The sequence below is a fragment of the Amblyomma maculatum genome, chromosome 1 (assembly GCF_055883805.1).
Source record: "Amblyomma maculatum isolate TAMU_Amacu chromosome 1, ASM5588380v1, whole genome shotgun sequence".
Taxonomy (NCBI): Eukaryota; Metazoa; Arthropoda; class Arachnida; order Ixodida; family Ixodidae; genus Amblyomma; species Amblyomma maculatum.
Genome location: NC_139344.1, coordinates 224,793,944 through 224,814,366, shown reverse-complemented (window position 1 = coordinate 224,814,366; position 20,423 = coordinate 224,793,944). Strand labels below are relative to the sequence as shown.

At 48.0% G+C, this 20,423-nt stretch overlaps 1 protein-coding gene across 1 annotated transcript; it reads right to left on the bottom strand.

Annotated features, from left to right (window-relative positions):
* Positions 1–276: 276 nt before the first annotated feature.
* Positions 277–19,653, bottom strand: LOC146205751 (uncharacterized). The gene is made up of 5 exons (XM_084586953.1): positions 19,542–19,653; positions 16,703–16,764; positions 15,404–15,511; positions 7,403–7,429; positions 277–445 (listed from the first exon to the last, which is right to left on the bottom strand). The coding sequence occupies exons 1-5, from the start codon at positions 19,636–19,638 to the stop codon at positions 353–355; spliced, it is 387 nt and encodes a 128-aa protein (XP_084443079.1). The 5' UTR covers positions 19,639–19,653; the 3' UTR covers positions 277–352.
* Positions 19,654–20,423: the final 770 nt, after the last annotated feature.

The following is a 20,423-nucleotide window of genomic DNA, read 5'->3' as shown; positions in this document are numbered from 1 at the left end:
CTCGAAAAAAATGAAATGCCATAAAATGTCACTATTGTTGCACTCAAATAAAATGACAAGGAATGCAAATGAAATATACAGAACAATTCACAACAGACCTGATACATGAAAAAAAAAAGTAAAATGCGAGTAACACAAGAATACAAAAGCTGTTCGCGTTTTCTTTTAACAAATCTTGAAAAGACTAAGTTAGTCTCAGTAGCTAAGCGTGATGGTAGTTCATTCCAGTCTACTATTGTGCGAGAGATATATTTGCAACACGGACCAACAAGTGTTTCAAGAGAAAAAAAAAAATACACGCTTTATCATCGCTGCAAGCGACTGTGACACAGCTTTCATGTGAAAAATAGGTTTACTTTGAACTTTTCTTCGTAAGTGGAAGGTGATAGAGGGTGGCATCTTGACATATGGCCATCATGTAACCTATTAGATCGCGGTACTCTTCCTGAAAAGGAAGAAGCAAAACATCGAATCAAACTTTTCGCACACATTTGTCCGTAGCGGCGCCCCAATCCGGGAGGGCGCAGCGTACGCTCTGTCGACATCGGCGTTGGCGTTGTGAGCCTAAATAACGGACATGAATCGGGCAGGTTGTATATGACAGGTGACATGACCGGGCACTGATTGATTGTCAGCTCCTCTCACTCCATGGGACCGCATGACATCCAGTTTCCTGCAGCTGGCAACTCTGACAGCTACTCTGATATGGGTGAGAAGCCAAAGTGAGTAGTAATTTTGCGCCACCGGGACCTTTGGATCCAGCTGCCATGGTGCACGCAGGTAAGTACGTTCATACGGATTGGTTAAAGCGGGATCTATCTCGAGTCGTCTTGCACATAATGCGGTAGCTTACAACTGTATGCTAATGAGTATATGTGGGATAACAGAGGCACACATTAAGGGATTACTGAGTAAGCGAGTGGCAAAGTGCACATACGCGAGAGAACCCTCAGGGGAAGCCGACAGATGGGAGCGATTACCACTGTCGCATCATGCCCTTAAAGGCGGAGTTTAAGTGTATGTCCCAATTTTTTAAGCGCAAGAACGCGTCAACAAGGGACCGTGGCATGGCAGTGGCACATCAGGCATTTTGCTTACCCTGAATGTAAGTCGACTCACTGAGCAATCATGGGGCTGCTGGTCACCTTACACGTTCGTTGTAAACAATTTTTTACAGCGCAGCTCTTTGGCGTCCGTTCCTGGGTTTCGCGTCGGCGTCGGCCTCGTAACCAGCTCCGCCCCCCTTTCATCCCCCCAGCGCTAGCAGCGGCCGACTGATACCGCTGGATGCCGCTGACGCCGCTATAGAGTCAAGATAACGTGACTGCATAACACCGTCGCCGCCATGCAGAAAGAGGAGGGAAGGGTCCCCCCCCCCCCCTCTGTTCCTGTGTGGCGGATAGGGTGCTCTTCAGTTGCCGACGCGCCGGTTATTTCACGTAGGCCTTTTTCTTCTTTTTCTTTGCGGGGGGGGGGGGGGGGGGGGGCAATAAGTCGTTCCTTATGGTATGACGTGACAGTGTTAATGAATGTTCCTCATCAGTGGCGTATAGGTAGCATGCCCGGTTCGCCAGCCAAAAGGGAGCGATTTTATTCGACTTGATATCTTCTTTCTTTTCGGGGAAATTGCTTTTCTGTTCTACAAAACCCTTCGTAATGATGGCGGCCTGAGGTGAGATTCCTCGGGATGCCGCCACAGCACTGCTCCGCTCAATTTAAAGTTGGCAAGTCACCTTCGAGACATGGCACCAAAGGCATTTACAACAACCTGGAACAATGTGGAAGCACTTTCTCCTGGCTGCGATCAATCCAGATACAAGATGATCTCCATGTGCTAGAAAAAAAAACCACCCAGCTTCGCGGCGCAACGAATGCGGTCGTCGTTTGTTCATTCGCTTGGAGACGTTGTACAAACGAGGCCACGACGACATGCACAGCGGTCTCGACGTTTGCGACACTGTGCGACTTCGTTGACACACGCGTAACATGCTCTCTATTCTGTGTCATAAACGTCTGCGGGCCTGCCTATCAGCCAGACCGAAAGAAACATTTTGAAGCCGAAGCTCCACTATTGAATATTTCGTCAAGGTCATCGGGTATGATAATATGGCATCAGTTGCGGCGCGAGGAGCCGGTGCCGCCCGCTTTTTGTTTGCACGTGCGGGGCAAGGAGCCAGCGGCGCTCGTTTCTTCTGCTGCTGTTTCGTCTCCTAATCTGTACACCTGGTAAATTTCATTCGTACCGGTATATATCTCCACAAATATACAAAATTGCCGGACACAATGCTCATAGCCTTCCAGTTCCTTGCATACTATGCGGAGATGAATCGCAGACACACTCGTTGTCAGGTCTCCACAAAAATATTTTACAGGACCAGCTGAGCCAGGCAGGAACGGAACAGTGAACCGCCGACATTTATTCCTGCTGCCACGAAGAACAATCTGCGCGCGCTTGGAAGGCGTGCTGAGGCTGTCGTCTTCTCCTGCGGCCGGACCATGATGGCATGCTAACCCCCCCCCCTCCCCCCTCTCTAGCGATTAAGCCTTGAGCGAAGGGGAATGACGAAAAGCGGATAGTGTGTGTGTAGGGGGGGGGGGGGGGGGGCAATCGCACGCTGCGATGACTGGCACGATTGTGAGGGGGTGCAATGGCACAGGTTGCGATGACGTCTGAGTCAATGTGGGCGGGTTTAAGGCGATCAACGGAGATCGTGTCAACCCGGCCATTGATGCGCAGTAGAAAGTGCGTAAGAGTACGCCGGAGCACCTGGAATGAATCATCGTATGGTAGCTGTAGGGGTGGACGTACAGCGTCGCGGCGAACAAAGACGTGAGTGCACCGCTGAAGGTCGGGGGGAGAGTGGATACGACGGGAATACTGGCGCTGACGAGGTGGAATGACAGTGTTCATAGAGCTACGCAGACGGCAGGCGTAATCTGTGACGTCAGCAGGCGTGAGTGGCGAGGGCTCAAAGAGCTCACCAGCGAACGTGCACTGCTGAGTGCGGTGCGGGGCCAAGCTGAACGAAGGGTAGGCGCTCAATCCATGCTGAAGGGAAAGCGGACGCCATAAGTGAAGTTTTCAACTGCCAGTGAAAACGCTCAATGATACCGTTGGAAATCGGATGTTAAGAGGTCGTCTTAATGTGATTGACACAGAGGAGCCGAGATAGGTTGGCAAATAATGCCGACTCAAACTGACGACTACGATCAGTCATAATGTTGGAAGGGACACCAGTGGCTTATCCAGAGTGTGATGAGCGCTCTTGCGATCGACTCCGCCGTTATGTCCAGAAGGGGCATCGCTTCAGGCCATCTCGTGAACCTGTCAATGCAGGTTAACAGGTAGCGGTGGTTCCCGCAGGGAGGAAGGGGACCGACAAAGTCGACGTGCAAATGGCTGAAGCGGGCGTCCGGGGACGTGAAGGATCCGAGAGGAGCCGCAGTGTGTCGATGCACTTTGCTGACAGCTGAGGCACGTGCGCGACCAGGGGCGAACGTCGACGTTGATGCGAGGCCAGACATAACAAGCCGCTGAGTTGCGCGGATGCCAGGACGGGCCAAAGAATGGAGGGCATCAAAGACGGTTCGGCGGTATGATGGAGGCACGTATGGGCGAGGGCGACCGGTCGACTTATCACAGACGAGAGGAACGGCGCAGTGAGAGAGGAAGACGTCCTCCAATACCAGAGAGGTGTCACACGTGCGAAGCCATTGCAGCTCGGCATCGGCTCATTGAGAAGCAGCCATAGCCGTGAAGTCGATGATTGGCCGCCCATTGCGCGTCGCATTCACTTCAGCGCGAGAAAAAGCATCGGCAACTATGTTCGACTTCCCGCTGACGTGACAAATGTCGCAGGTAAATTTGGAAATGTAGGCGAGCTGCCTGATTTCGCGAGGAGCGTAGGAGGAACTGCTGGATGCCCGCTCAGACGTCAGAGGTTTGTGGTCAGTCAAGATATGAAAAGTGCGTCCTTAAAGAAAATGGCGGAAGTGCTTCACGGCTGAATATAGTGCAAGCAGCTCTCGGTCGAAGGTGCTGTAACGGCGCTCAGGGGGCGCAAACCTCTTGAAAAAAAAAAAAGGCGATTGGCTGCCAAACACAGGCCACGAACTGTTCCAAGGCCGCGCCGAGAGCAGTGTCTGATTCGTCAACCATGACGGACGCGGGCGCGCCACATTTGGGGTGAACTAGGAGCGTGGCGCCGGCGATGGCAGCTTTGCTGCCGCTGAATGCGCGGTCAACGGTATCGCTCCAAGCGACAAGAGCTGTCGGCTTGCTGTGCCACGAGAGAAGGTCGCGAAAAGGCTGCAGTATTGCAGCGTAGCGAGGAATGAAGTGCCGATAATAGTTGGCGAGGCCAAGAAATTCGCGCAGTAGCCGGGTGGTAGTAAGCCGGGGAAACCGAGTGATGGCGGTGGCACGGACCGGTAACGGGCGGATGCCATGGGCGTTCACGCGATGGCAGAGAAGGTCCAGCTCTGCAACACCAAACTCGCTTTTCAGTCCATTGACCACAAGACCAAAGCGGCTGAGCCTTGCGAGGACTTGACGCAGATGGAGCTTGTGGGCCTCTGCCGTAAAGCTGAAGAAGAGAATGTCATCAAGATAGGCAAATCAGCACGTCATAACCACGTAGGACTTGGTCAACAAAGCGCAGAAAAGTCTGGGCCGCATTGTGAAGACCGAAAGGCATACTAAGACGAACCATAAAGGGCAGCAGAGGTGAAAGAGAACGCTGTCGGCGAGCTGTCGTGTCGGTTTCAGGAAATAATAAAAGATGCTGTAAATTTGCCAAACATTTCAGCGATAAAGCTCCTCTCAAGTTGTCTTTAAAATGTATTGGTGCCATTTATGGCGATAATCTCATATGCGTAGGCGCTTCCTTGGACTCCCCAAATTTGTAGCTAACAAAGTGGTTTTCCTTGAAGTCCGAATTCCATCTATTATCTAGATTTCCATTTCTAATCCTTTAAACGTTCCTAAACATATATTAGTCATGTTTTCACCGCTCCTTAGTCATTTCTTTCATTGCCAGCCAATCTGACTTTTTGGAGTTCACTGTCCTAGGTTTCACATGTCGCCGGTGTGCGAAAGTTGCTTGAGCCTTTAAGTTTACTCCTTTCTAACGCCTTCCGTCACAAATTGGGTCCTCCGTTGAAATTATCTGCCATGACGTTTCCCAACGATACTAAGCATTTATCACCCTGCATTTTAGATGGATAATTAGATCATTGACGACGTCTTCCTACTACCATTACGATATCAAATTACGCCTTTCAATGTAAAGGAAAGGTAGGCGTAGAAATATACCTATTATCCGCTTTTGACTTGGCTTTTAAGGCGAAAGTCCTTCTAGGCTCATGGGTTCACGCGCACAGAAAGTGTGCGTCCGTGCGAGGTGCCCACCCCTGCTAGCGCATGAACAAAAAAAGATAGGAGAAAAGGAATACTAACCCTATGATAGAGGTGAAAAAGTGAATATAGAAGTAAAGTTTGATGACTGTAGACCAATTAGTTAAATAACTACAGCCACAAAACTCAAATTTGCGTCGAAATAGAGCCGGACGTCGATGTGGTCAGGCAACGTGAAAACTCGGACGTCGAAATAGTTATAAAACGTTAACTCTCGGTTAGAAACCCCGGGTTTGTGTCGAATAAGATTAAGAAAGTGTAATGGGGAATAATTAATGCTTAAGATCACCGAAGAAGCTATATTTGGGTCAAAAACGAAAAACACTTGGACGATGACGTCACCTCCGGCGGAAACTCGTTGAGGCAGTGTGAGATCGCATAAAACGAGTGAAAAACGCCGGATTTGTATTGAATTGGACAAAAATACGTCTAGTTGAGCGTAAATAATTCTTAATATCATCGAAGGACCTAATATCATCGAAGTATTCAAACGCAGTAAATGAGTACAAAGAGTCGCATAAGGTGGTTTCGCGTCACCGCACTTAAGAGATATCTAAGTGCCTCCAACGAAGTTTTCTGTGAAACTTCGAGATTACGCCGCAATTTTCCATGCGAAATTTCTAGCGGTGTGCTTGCCCTGTGCAAACTAATTTTTTTTTTTTTTTGCAGTTGCTGTCATTACACACTCTTCTGTGCTCGTCCCTTGCGTCGAATACGGATTCTCCCATCTCCAATTTCTGAACGACGGAGATAATCAAGTTTACGTCTCCCTGAATTACTGGAGCAAGGAGCCGACCAATTCCAGAGCAATGAGTTGTGGCCACTTTGGCGCAATTACGATCCCAATTTTTATCAAGATGGCGCAGCTTCTTTAGGTAAGTTTGGCGCATTTGGCGCAAGGGTGGTGTCGCTAATTTGAATAACACTGACAACTACAGTGCAGTGGTTGTCAGTTTTTCTATCTTCGTGGTCATTAATTGGTGCGCATTAAGCATGAAAGAAAACACTCCCGGCAGCTTATTACCGAACCATATCCCGTAGGAGCACTCGAGCAGACGACGCGATTCCTCTGAGCAACGCCACCTGGCGACGAATTGTGGATATATTGTCTAAACGAATAATAGCGCATTTAAAGGCCACCGTTCCCGTCGTTTTTGTGGCGCAATGGATTAACACCACCCAACTCTGAACTGATGCCACTAAAGCATCTGTTCGACTCCTCTGTGGTTAACTTTTTCGGATTTTTTTTTTTTTTTTCTCAGTTGCCTTCACCGTCTCCGCCTTTAGGCGCATGACTCGACAGCGTTAATCGTTCCGATCTGAGACTCCCCTTCCCGATCTTCGCGTACTACGTTCACATTGTTTACATTGTGCCTCAGTTATATCACACATTCGTATCAAAATAGGCGCATGTTACGGGAAATATCACCCGACATAGATACAAAGCCTGGCTTTAACCGAACCCTGCGAGAGTGCTCACTAGGCCCGTACTGGCATGGCTTGTTTGATTCCCGTGTCACGTTCTCATCTAAAAGGTGAAGCCTGAGTTTGCAACTCCTTCCAAGTACCCCCTGCCACAAGTATAACCACCTTGATTTTTCACACGCAATGCCAACGCCGACAAAGCCAGCAGTGTCGACTCTGGATTGTGTAGAAAAAGGGGGCCTTTTATGCTACTGCATTAAAACAATCGCAATGATGTGCGCTTCTTGTTTAGCTCCATTGTTTCAAGGAACAAACTAGCTAAGTGGGTTTACAAAGAAGTGAAACGGTTCCGAATGTTCTAAAGAAAGGTTATACGGGCCTACTTGGGTAATTCTAGGTGTTTCTGAGCTAGTTGGTGGAACATGATTGTAAGAAACCACAGCCAACGAAAAACACCACACAGAACGGAACGCACGTACTCAAGGCTGTGTACGTGCGTTCCTTCCTGTGTGGTGTTTTTCATTGGCTGTGGTTCCTTACAATTCTAGGTAGCCTACTTACCCTGGCGAGACCCTTTATAATGGTCCTCTGGAAAGAAATCAGGGAAAAGGAGGCAAAAAGCATTAGCAAACAAAACAGCTGTGGGTGCTATTTATAAGCTTAGTAAACCTGCAGCCCGCTCTTTCACCAATGCTATTGATAACGCATTGGTCGTGCCTTTATAAGCGTGTATAAGGGCCGAAAGCTTGAGCCTTGTCGGTTATGTAAAAAAATTCCAGCTTGCAGTGTGCACAATCCAAAAGCATACATGTGCTCGATGTGGAAAGCATCCCGCGAGGTATTTACGTTCTGCGGATATCGGCACGCGGGATAGTTAGAGTGTGCTCTCATTAAGCCAGCAACTGAATCTCTCCGCTGCATGTACAAGCGGCATCGAAAATAAACGATGTTTTTACATCAAAGTATTCAAATACCTAACCTTGCGGGAGGTATAACAGAAATTCACGTCTGCCAGTGTGCCGCGCGCTCTCTGTAGGCGTTCAAGGACCCCAAATATTCCGTGTCCCGGGCGGCAGCGTAATTAGGCCACGGCATCGAGTTTCGTTCCCTTTTGACGCGAATGGCACAGTTGCAACATTACAGTCACCCCCCGTCCGGAGATCGATGTTGCCCGGTCAGCGCCATCCACCGAGGTCATCGCGGGGCGCTAATCAAGGCCGGGGGGATCAGGGCGGGGCTGCTGGCGGCGACATGCCACGCGGGAGACGATACGGGACAGGGGCCCTTAATGAGAAGCTCAGAGTCCTGTGCATATGACTCGCTTTCCTTCAAATGGCGTCCGGTGACGTTCGCTAGGCCGGGCGACAAACTCTCGCATTGTTCCAACAGAAATACAATGGCTGAGGGGGGAGGGGGGGGGAGGAGCAGCTGGGTTCGACAACTGAGTGCTTGAAAGGGCACAGCTGGCTTTTATCGACCACATTTTTCTTGAGGCATTCCAAAACTCCTTGCCAAAAAAAAAAAAAAAAAATACCCGGCAGTGAGGCCTAGAATGTTAAAATGTAAATTTTCATAGTTGGAAGGTCGTTTTCCACTGACAGTCAGTGTCTGCAGAGCCTGATAATGTAGACATGATGACGCAAAGAGATCAAGAAGGAGTGTTTGTCAGGCAGTGTGATTTGACAGTCCGTTGGCTGTTAGGCTGCAATGCAGAAAATAGCTTATTCGCGGGCTTCCCCAAGAGTTTTAGAGGATTTTTTTTTTTTTAATTCAGATTACCTTTTTGTGATCACCCGTTCAAAATGGCACGGCCTTATCGCCATCGACTGTTCAGAGGAAGTATCAGTAATGAGCGGCATATTAACCGAGGCCCATAGATGTCATCAAAAGTAAAGTTTAAATCACTAAAGTGGTTTTGAAAACTGTCACTAAAATAAAACTGGCGATTCCAATCCCATATTCCAGCGACCTAACTTTGTTTCTAACAGCGTTGCCGACAGCAACGTCACAGTCAGCATAGTGATTGTCTTCTTTATTATATATATATATATATATATATATATATATATATATATATATAATAAAGGAGTAATCACTCATTGACATCCACCTAAGCGCAACCTAAATATTTGACCAAACACTCTCTCTATCATATATATATATATATATATATATATATATATTGTAAGAATGGGGGGGTTTATTCAGCAGATCAACAGGACTTGATCAGTAATTGTGAAGAGGAAGAAGTGCACAAGGAACATGCCAGTCCGTGGCATCGTGATCGCTGCGCGTGCTGGATCTGACTGTGTTCGCTGCCGCTGTGTTCGCCGCTGATCTGCTCAGTCCTGCTGATCAAGTCCTGTTGATCTGCTGAATAAACCCTCCATTCTTACAACATATATATATATATATATATATATATATATATATATATATATATATATATATATATATATATATATATATATATATATATATATATATATATATATATATATATATATATATATATATATATATATATATATTGTGAAAGAAGGCTAGGTTGAGACGGCAAGGTCGTGACGGCAAGGCCAGCGATGCCTTGTCTAGCGTTTTAATCCGACGACAAAAACCCAGGCACGTGCCGGAGCCGGCGCCACGGGACGATGATGATGGTATGTACAAATGAAAGAGGAAGATCATGGAATGAACAAATTAAAGAACATCCACGGAAGGCTCACACAATCTGCCCGGGGGGTCGGAAGCGGCCAGCCTGGCCGCTCCTAACTAAGCGATGCATCGCGGCGCACAAACGGTTTCAAGCGAGACACATGAACAATTTCAGTTCCACGGTGGCGTCGATCAGCTGGGGGATCAACAGGCGTCCCTTTGTAGTTCACTGGGGAAGTTTGGCTTATGACCTCATAGGGACCTACGTAGCGGTGGTGGAATTTGTCACTAAGGCCAGGGGTGCGCAATGGTGTGTAAAGCAGTACTTCGTCACCAGGACGAAAAGAGACCACTCGATGTGTAGAATCATAGCGAGTCTTGCGGTCTTCCTGGCACGCTGCCGTGTTGAGGCGGGCAAGATGACGGCATCTGGCCACACGAGATAAAAAATGGGTAGGTACTGATGTGGAGTAGTCGGGCGTAGAGAAGAAGGAAGCGTCGAGAATTGTAGTGGGAGGACGGCCATAAACGAGGAAAAATGGAGAATAACCGGTAGTCCGCTGTACTGCTGTGTTATAGGCGAATGTGACGAATGGTAGAATAGTGTCCCAATTTCGATGATCTGGTGTGATGTACTACATGGATATCATGTCTGACAAGGTGCGATGAAATCGCTCAGTCAGACCGTTAGTCTGGGGATGATAGCTTGAGGTTGTCTTATGAAGGGTGGATGACGCGTGAAGAACTTCGGCAACGACTTTCGATAAGAAGGCTGTACCGCGGTCACTTAGGAGCACCCGAGGAGCGCCATGACGCAATACAATTGATCGCAAAAAGAAATTTGCTACTTCTTCAGCGGAACCAGTCGGTACAGGTGCTGTCTCAGCGTAGCGTGTGAGGTGGTCGACAGCTGTTATAATCCAATGGTTACCCCCATGGGAGAGAGGTAGGGGACCATATAAGTCGATGCCGACTACGTCGAATGGCGTGGCGGGACAAGGAAGAGGTTGTAGAAGGCCAGCGGGCGAAGAAGTCAGCCGTTTGCGACGTTGGCACAGAGGGCAGGATGCGACGTATTTGGCAACGGTGGAAGATAAGCCAGGCCAAAAGAATCTTTTTCTCACGCGGTCGTAGGTTTTGTCAAAACCCAGGTGACCTGCAGTAGCGTCATCGTGGAGAGGCGCCAGTATACGTGGGCGAAGCACACGCGGCACGACTGGGATCCAGCGAGTTCCATCAGGGCAATACACGTAACGGAGTAGGATGCCATCTTCGAGCTTGAAATTGCGAAGCTGTCGGCGAAGCCTAGCATTGGGCGGGTCCGAAGCGCCGATAAGGCGGTCGATGATAGGACGGCAGTAGGCATCGGCTAATTGCTGTGAGCGGAGAGCGTGCTTGTTCTCAGAGTCGTCAAAACAAACGGTTGTGATATACGTCGGGCAAAGAGATGGTCGGCTCTGGTCAGAGGTGGAAATGCATTGGGAAGAAAACGAGCAAGTTGATTCCGAAAGGGTACAGCGAGAGAGAGCGTCGGCGTCTTGGTGTTGGCGACCAGATTTATAAGTGACGTCGAAATGGTATTCTTGCAGGCGTAGAATCCAGCGGTCAAGTCGGCCTGTCAAATTTTTGAGTGAAGACAACCAGCAAAGAGCATGGTGGTCGGTCACAACTGTGAAGTGCCGACCGTATAGGTAAGGGCGAAATTTTTGGACAGCCCAGACGACGGCAAGACATTCCTGCTCGGTAATGGTGTAGTTTTTCTCAGCTGGAGTCAGAGTCCGACTGGCAAAGGCAATCACTTTCTCACGCGATGTTGCATCACGCTGCAGAAGTACAGCGCCAAGACCGTGACCACTGGCATCGGTGTGCACGATAGTTGGAGCGCTGTCACTGAAGTGGCCAAGAGCAGGATCTGATGTGAGGGCGTGCTTTAGGTCATTAAAAGCAGTTTCGCACTGTTCCGTCCACACGAAAGGGCTGCGTGCTTTAAGTAGCTAAACAGTGGTGCAGCAATAGTTGCAAAACGCCTTATAAAACGCCGGAAATAAGAGGAGAGGCCGAGGAAACTGCGCAAATCTGTAGTCCGTTGTGGACGAGCAAAGTTCAAGACCGCGATTATTTTTTCAGGATCTGGGCGAATGCCGTCATGGCTGACCAGATGTCCCAATATTCTAATTTCCTTCTGTGCAAAGTGGCACTTTTTGGTGTTGAGCTGAAGGCCTGCCGAAGCGAGACAGGTGAGGACTTCATTCAGGCGCGTGAGATGGTTATTAAAGGTTTCCGAAAAGATAACAATATCGTCCAAGTAACACAAACAGGTTCTTCATTTTAGGCCACGAAGCACAGTATCGATCATTCTTTCAAATGTCGCTGGTGCGTTACAAAGTCCGAAAGGCATAACATTAAATTCGTAAAGGCCATCGGGTGTTGCGAAAGCGGTTTTTTCTTTGTCGTCCTCGTGCATAAGTATTTGCCAATCACCTGAGCGGAGGTCCAAGGTCGAGAAATATTCGGAGCCGTGGAGAGAGTCAAGGGCGTCATCAATTCGTGGCATCGGATATACATCTTTGCGGGTAATTTTGTTGAGTGCGCGGTAATCAACACAAAAGCGTACCGAGCCGTCCTTTTTTTTAACTAGCACTACTGGGGAGGACCATGGGCTTGTTGAGGGACGAATTATATTGCGATGGAGCATGTCATTTACATTTTCTTCAATTACTTTTCGTTCAGGGAGGGAAACCCGATATGGCCGTCGTCGAACAATAGAGTTACCTTCAGTAATGATGCGATGGTGCGCAACACTAGTCCGTCCCAGTGGTGTGGAAGTGGCATCAAAAATGGCTTGGTGGTGTCGAAGCAATGTCAGCAGTTCTTGGCGTTGGTTCTGCGTGAGTTTAGGATTAATAGTCTTTGCGAGAATAGAAAGAGAGACGTCTGACGAAACACTCTGCTGAGGCGGAGGGGCGGTGAGCACCATCAGGGAAAAAGGTTGAACATCCACCATGCAATGCAGAGAAGTTCCTTTTGGGAGCACGAGGGATTCACGTGAAGTGTTAGTGGCCAGTACTGTCGCTGCGCCGTTGCGGAACCGGACAAGACTTCAGGGAAAACGATGCCGCGTGCAAGATGACTATATGATGGTGCTATGAGTACGTCCCCGTCAGTGATGTGGTTAGAAACAACAGTAAGCAGCAGAAGAACGGAAATCTGAGCTAGTTGGTGCATTGCAAGATCAAAAAACAGCGCGGCTACTTGGGACAAACAGAGAGGAGAATAACGGACAAGCGCTGTCCGTTATTCTCCTCTCTGTTTGTCCCAAGTAGCCGCGCTGTTTTTTTTTTTTTTTTTTTTTGAGGATCCAACAGTAAGCAGTTTTTCGCACTGAGGAGGCAAAACAGTATCAGCGGCGGCAACGAGGGGATGATGTCGTTCAGAAAAGTCAAATGAAAAATCGCTGTCTGTCATATGGATAACACGGTCACCACAAGAAATTAACGCTGAAGCAGTTGACAAAAAATCCCATCCAAAAATCATCAGGTGCGCACAAGGTGAGAGCACAGCAAACTGCACATGATGGCGGATGCCGTCGATAACAACTCGTACGGTGCACTTCGCTGAAGGGCGCAAAGGAACGTCATTGGCTCCACGGAGTTCAGGCCCATCATATGGTGTTGTCACTTTTCGCAAACGGTAGCACAAATCAGCGTGAATGACAGAAATTGCAGTCCCTGTATCAATCAAAGCTTCGACCGGTAAGCCTTCAGCGATAACAGCAATCACATTATACGGGCGATCAGGAGGACTTTTAGTAAGTTCGCAGAGTGCAGTTTGACTTCCGGAAACTGCAACACTTAGTTTTCTGGATGGCGGACAGGGATAATGGTTGCGGGGCGGAGAGGGGAAACTGAGCGGCGGTATGGGGATGTGGACCGGCGTCGGGGTACATGGTTCCCACGATGCTCTGAGGAAGATACTGGAGGTGGGGAGGATCGTCGAGGTGGGCTTGGAATAGACCGGCGTTGATAATGTGAGGTTGAAGGCATGTCAGTTTCGAAGGTGTCGTAACCACGGCGCTCGTTCTGAAGGCGGCGACGATAGAAGCGGGATATATGTCCTCTAATACCACAGTAATAGCAGACTGGTCGGGGGGGACGCCAAGGTGCGTAATAGGGTGGTGTAGGTTGAGCCATCGCCATTGTATTAACGTGATTGTAAGTTGGTGCCGGTCGGGGCGGGGGAACCAAAGAAGGGGAGGATGCAGCGACGTGCGCGTAGGTCGGCGCTGGACGGTTTGCAGAAGGTTCCGATGTCGTGGGGTGGCTGATAATTGATAACTCTTCTTTAATTATGTTGCGGAGAACGGCGTCATTAGAAGGTGCGGAAGAATGATCGCACCCATGTCGACAAAAAGGATTGAATGCTTGGAGCTCCTCGCGGATGATTGCTCGAATCATTGCCCGCAGATTAAGGTCGGCAGAGGTCGGACCAGTTACGAAGCTGGGCTGTAATCGAGAGGACTGCAGCTGGTCGAGGCGTTGACATGTCGTTATAATTGAATCAACACTTGAAGGATTCTGGGCAACTAAGGTATGATAAGCCATAGAATTGATCCCTTTTAAGACGTGGTGCACACGTTCAGGTTCTGTCATGGTGGGACTAATGCGCCGACAAAGTGCAAGAACCGCCTCTATGTAAGACGCATATGATTCATCAGGACCTTGAAGGCGGGAAGCGAGCTTGTTTCTCGCGATCTCAGTCCGAACTGCCGGGTCAGCGAAGTATTGTCGGAACTGCTGTTTGAAAGTGGTCCAGTTAGTAGTGTGGGGTTCGCGATTAATGAACCAGTTTCTGGCGACCTCAATGAGATGGAACGAAACGTTGAGGAATTTTAAAGCATCGTCCCACCGGTTATAGGCACTGCAGCGTTCATATGTGTCGAGCCAGTCATCGACGTCTTCGTCGCGACGACCAGCGAACATCGGCGGGTCACGTTGACGTGGGGCCAGAGTTGGAGGCGCCGGTGCAGCCGAAGTAGAGGGTCCGGCCTGGTCGGGATTGCTCTCGGTCGACATGATTATGGTGGGAGTTGCCAAACGGCGACCGGAACGTAGCTCCAGCGAGAGGCAGGGTCCAAGGCAGCAAGGGGATCGAATTTGGCCTCCACCACTTGTGAAAGAAGGCTAGGTTGAGACGGCAAGGTCGTGACGGCAAGGCCAGCGATGCCTTGTCTAGCGTTTTAATCCGATGACAAAAACCCAGGCACGTGCCGGAGCCGGCGCCACGGGACGATGATGATGGTATGTACAAATGAAAGAGGAAGATCACGGAATGAACAAATTAAAGAACATCCACGGAAGGCTCACAATATATATATAAGAAGGTAAAGAGAAAGCGGTGTTAAAGAGCACAAGAAACGATCGCGATTTGAAAGATACAAAAATTAAAGGAGCTGAATTTTGTACTAGCAAAAATTATCATATATATTGTGCTGAGTAGAGTTTATAAAATGTTGTACCTACTCCATGCGACATAGACCGACTGCGTGCAGAGTGATGAATTCTGAACTCTAAACGGTGCTACATTAGGTCCTGAGTTGTCTGTCGTTGCCTATTTCAAATTTACGTTTTTGCAAATATGTGTTGTTTTCAGTAAGGCAAGCACAAGGAAAGATTTACAAGAACATACCAATGTTTTTGAATTTGTTCAGTGTTTTTGAACTTTCAATCATCACCTTCTTACGAAGCAAACCAAAGTTACTTGCTTTGCGATGAGTTTGAGTGAATTAAGATTCGTGAATATTTTGCAGTAAAGGTCATTATTTTGCTTAGTAACCCGAAGAGGTACCGAGGGAAAACGGGTAGGGTCCTGGTCCGCTCTCAGGCAGTGCGATAAGTACAGGTTACTTACAAAATTGTACAGCAGTGCCGGGGCACGCTTGCAGTATCGGGTTACCAGGCCAAAAGTCGTGATGTTACCGGCCATTTTCTTTCTGGCGGCAATCATCAGGTCCAAGTCCTAGTGAAACCAACAGAAAATGCGTCGGAAATCTGCTTGCGCCACATGCAGCAGATGTGTGCACAAAACGCACTTTCCAAACTGGGATCAGACCACTGGAAGGTACTTGGTTGGTGTACACCACTGGACTTACGTTCTGCCCTCTCCAGTGGCATGCCAAACACTGCAAATTCCGTCGGCCGTAAAATGTCTACATTGGCGAGATTAGCAACATTTTTGTGGGAGAAAAGGAACCTCGACACGAACAGGATGAATACGAGAAGTGGACAGTACGAGCGGTAACTAACAACTGAGGTTTATTGGAAAAAAACTCGTAGCAGCAAAAGGGGAGATCAGCGCACCCTTTTGCTGCTACGGTTTTTTTTTTTTTTTTCAATAAACCTCAATTGTTTGTTACCGCTCATCCTGTCCACTTCTGGTTTTCGTCCTGTTTGTGTCGCGCTCCCTTTTCTCCCACAACTAAGTAACATTTGCTCGCCTTTACTTCCGCTTATGGCAATGGAACAGCCATGATGGATGCAACAGCGCGGTTATATACTTTTCGTTTGTGACGTCAGTATACGAGAGGCGAGAGAAAGTGTAAAAAGAGGAGGTATAAAGAAGATGAGTAGCCTGTACAGTCCTCCCTTTCGTCGTCATGTAGACTTCGCTCGGCTTCATATCACGCCTTATTATTCATAAACATCGAAGAACGGTAACGTTTATTGATGCTGATATCTTATGAATTGAAAATATCCTCTCCTGCTTGGATCACGGCAGCTGCTTCTAATGATTATAACGTATCTATATAAAGTCGACAGTCAGCTGCGCTGTGTATATTACACGCGACCGCCCATCTATATTCACGTTCCTCTTTATTTTTCTTTAATTCGCACCAATATTTATCGGCAAGCAATCAGTAAATATAGTCTAGATACGTCAATGTTTGCCGTTTAAGAGTGCCAGCCTTATGCTAATATTGTGATTAACGTAAGGGAAGTAATTGAAAATGACAGGGATCTTCTTGTGGCAATAAGTGCCTGTCGCGAAAATTCTGGGTGCCTCATTGTGTATGAATGAGGATATCTTTTAAGCCCTTCGTGCACAATCAAGTAAGATTTCACTCAGGTTTGTACTATATATAGGCTCTTTTTACTGGCCACGTTTTCTGTATTCCGATGCGACACTTCTCTGTGAAACAAAATTCCATACCTCTTGAGGAAAGATAGTGCAGTGACAGTTAATGACGGCTTTCAGCTGTTCGGCGCTGTAATCTGAAAATCGAGACACAAATGACAGTGAGTGAAGAAACGGCGCACATTGACGCCGTTGTCTCAATAAGTCACCTGCCCCGCTATGAAGGTTCAGTGTTTAGAGCGTTCAAGGGCTGATCCTGAGGGCGCGGATCAATCCTGGCGGAGATCGCTTTTTGATGGAGGCAAAGCGCAAGGCGCCCGTGCGATGTCAGTGTGCGTTAAATAACCCCAGGGGTCGAAATTATCTGGAGAGTTCCACTGCCGTCATAGCCTGAGCCGCTTCGGTGCGTTAAACCCTACGTAGTACTATATATATCATCAATAACACACGTAACCAGGATGCATCCTTAATACTTAAATACCTTGTACGTATGTGGCCTGACACGCGGCGAAGTTTTAGAAAGCAGGATGCTATGTGCTAATTTCTCCTAAATATAGTCACTCTTGCTATGTGAGTGGTTAGAGTTTGACCTTAATTGTAACGCAGTTGAATTAACACCGATAAGCGCGGGGTCACTGAAAGGCCATGAAATCCGGCTACAGTAAATCAGTTGGCACGTGGCAAAATGTTTGCTCTTACTGGCTGTTTTAATATGCGCGAAATCTCTGCAGAGTTGTAATTCTGTCAGAGAAATCCTTGAAAGGCTGGGCGAAGAGTTGATTGGCCTAAAACTAAAGGAATCTGACAAAAACATATCAGGTTCTACAGAACAGGCTTCCTAAACAATAGCTCACGCTAGAAAGTTGTCCCTGCATGTCGTGTGCCACTGTATGCAGCGGTTGGCAGGCATAGAGAGCGCATATATAGTGCGCTTACAGTGCCCAAAAATCGCAACTACAAGCCGTTTCTGTTCCTATCTCTTTCTCCTGTTTCGATCAAATTTGTGATGTCCATTCGTTTTCCTGCGTACCGGCACCTCGCATAGGCAGCGATGACTTCATTACACATGGCTAATTTGTTGTGCTCTACATCTCAAAGGTATTTGGAACACCTTCAAGCTGTAAGCGTGTCGGTGCAACACAACGTAATGTAGAACGAATCCGCAGAACTTTACAGTGGATCTTAGCCATACGCCGCAACCCATATCTATACACTTGTGTCGAATGCAACCATGCAAATCTGGAAAACCGGCACCAATCGCAGCTCAACTGAATTTCCGGAAAACAATTCAATTAGCTTATGCAGTACGCCGACAGCGCACGTCAGAGAGCGCGTTTCATCCCTGCAGGTTCACTGAGACGGGAGTTTGTGTTTCGTGATAAAACTGCCAATAATAATTTTATTTACTAAGCAGAAAGTTTTCCATTTGAGGCGCAGCGGTCTTTTGCCACCTACAAATATTGTTCAGTATCTGCGCTCCGGGGCAGGCCTCCTTGCTAGAAGTGAAGCTGCGTTAACTTTATGCCAGACCATACCGTACTGGGAGGTCTCACTTTGTTTAAAAGTACTGTTCTTCTTTTTTACTAAAGTTGGCACCTCACTCGTACTCAAACCAAACACAGTTTTATGTTACTTTGTACCTCACTGTGTGAGTCGCATGTCGGCTGGATGCGCTGGAACGAATTTCTAGACTTTTTACTTTCTTTTGGCAGGAGAAAATACAGTGCTGAACACTTCCTCCTTTTTTTCCTCCATCCGCAAGCCTAGAGGAAAAGGTAATTAATATATTATATTTATCGGGAGTATAAACGTAGGTACATGGAGTGCACTCGGAAGACACTTGAAGCTGAAGAACAGCCATTCACTGGTGCACACCTCAAAAGAAAAACATGTAACCCCTCTTCCTTCTCCATGTTATCTGATTAGGCCGCAACTTGAAGGCTAGCAAAAAAAAAAGAAAAAACTTTAAATAACTGCGGTGGATAAGAAAAGAGAGATGACAAGGATATTATTGAAGCCAGAAATACAGCTACGTGGATCAGAGAAAAACTGAAGAGAAGTTCATGAAAACGAAGGTGAATTGGGTGTGAGAAAATGGACTTAGCCCATATAACGTAAAGTACAAAAGAAATTATCGGGTATCTGTTCAGAATAATGCTGGCAGGAAAGTGAAGGCGGGGGACAAGGGATGAGCTCAGTGGTGAGGTAAGGAAAGTCGCGGGCGTATATGATGGCAGAAGACCGGCGGTGAACTTAGCTCCGTTGGTGATAACGGTTGCTGGGCCGCTCTGCTCCCACCTCAGGGCACCCAAGAATGTGTTCATATTTTTTACGGACTACACAAATCAGATCTCTTACTGCTTTCGGGCGTACATGCATATGTAGAGCGCGTTTGGCGAAACCCACTCGTTGTCGCGAAGACCCCCTATGACTGGCGCTTTTTGGGAGACCGATCCTCTAATGCAATGAACTCTGAGATGACACCCTTGACGGGCTGTCTTACGGGACGTTGAGTGCCACAGGCGTCGCCTGCCCGCCCGGTGACGACGTTGGAAAACGGAGTAAAACCGAATTTCGAGGACGGAATGCATCGCAGCGTTTTTAACAGGAAATGGCGCCGATATCCCCGATGCCTACTGATACGGTGTATAGCACCATATACACCCTATCCTAAGGCCGCGCGCATATCAGGTGGACATTTTCGGGAGTCCAAATCTGATGTTTGGCCATAATATATTATTTTAAACTGTTCCAGCGCTGCTCCACCATTTAGGGGGTCGGAAACATCTCCAACTAGTAACTGGCGGAGAGGCGCCGGTTCATATACAGGCTGTATGCAGGTCTCAAAACAAACAAACAAACAAAAGAAGTAAGAAAAATAATGAGTATCTCGGCAGCAGGCCGCGCATCGTACCACATATGAAGGCTTCTCTCGGCGCCTGGGCAGACATTGCGTGCAGGACGAACGAAGTGGCAGCTGCCAGCACGCTGGCAAGGAGGAGGCTCGCCATCGCGGCACCCACCGAAAAGACCAGAGAGTTTGTTCCACAAAGGTCACCAGGGGCTTTTTATTATGTATCCCTGCGCCGCCTGGCGCTAATGAGAGGCACGCGTTTCAGGTGCCCGCGCGGCTGAGCAAAATGACACGCGCGCTAAGTACCCAAACAAACGCGGCTCTGCATGCATATTATTCTAGTTCCGCGCCAGGGCCATAATAGGCGCAGCATGTTGTCCCTCTCGTGCGGTAGTTTAAAAAATATATATATATATGTTCGTCGGTGCATATGAATTATGAATGCGCCCGTGGATGCCGTTATCTAGATGTCTACGGGGCGTGCAGCTGTATCGCTCAGGGAACAAGAAAATGAGCCGGCTAATCGTTTCCCCCTCTGGGAAAAGACCGGTGGATGCGCAGAATGACAACTGTGATTTGCGCTATGGTTCACTTTAAATGATACGATGCCAGGGATTCCGCATTAAAAACACACACGCACACGCACGCACGCATGCACGTAAGTGCGCATACATGAGGATCGTCAACTACAGTGTCGGCAATCAGCGCAATTTAGCATGTGGAACGATCCCAGCACAATCGCCACCACCTTTCGGAGGCAAAAGTTCGCATGCCGAAGGCAGTGCGCGGGAGGCATCGGTACTATTTAGGATTTTAGTGCAGATAGCTCAATCAGAAAACATTTGAACCAGAATTAAATCCTCTCAAAATCATGGGATGCCTTTTCTACAGCGACAGCTAGTAATAGAAAATTCTTTGAATAAACGCAGCCGCTATCGGCAT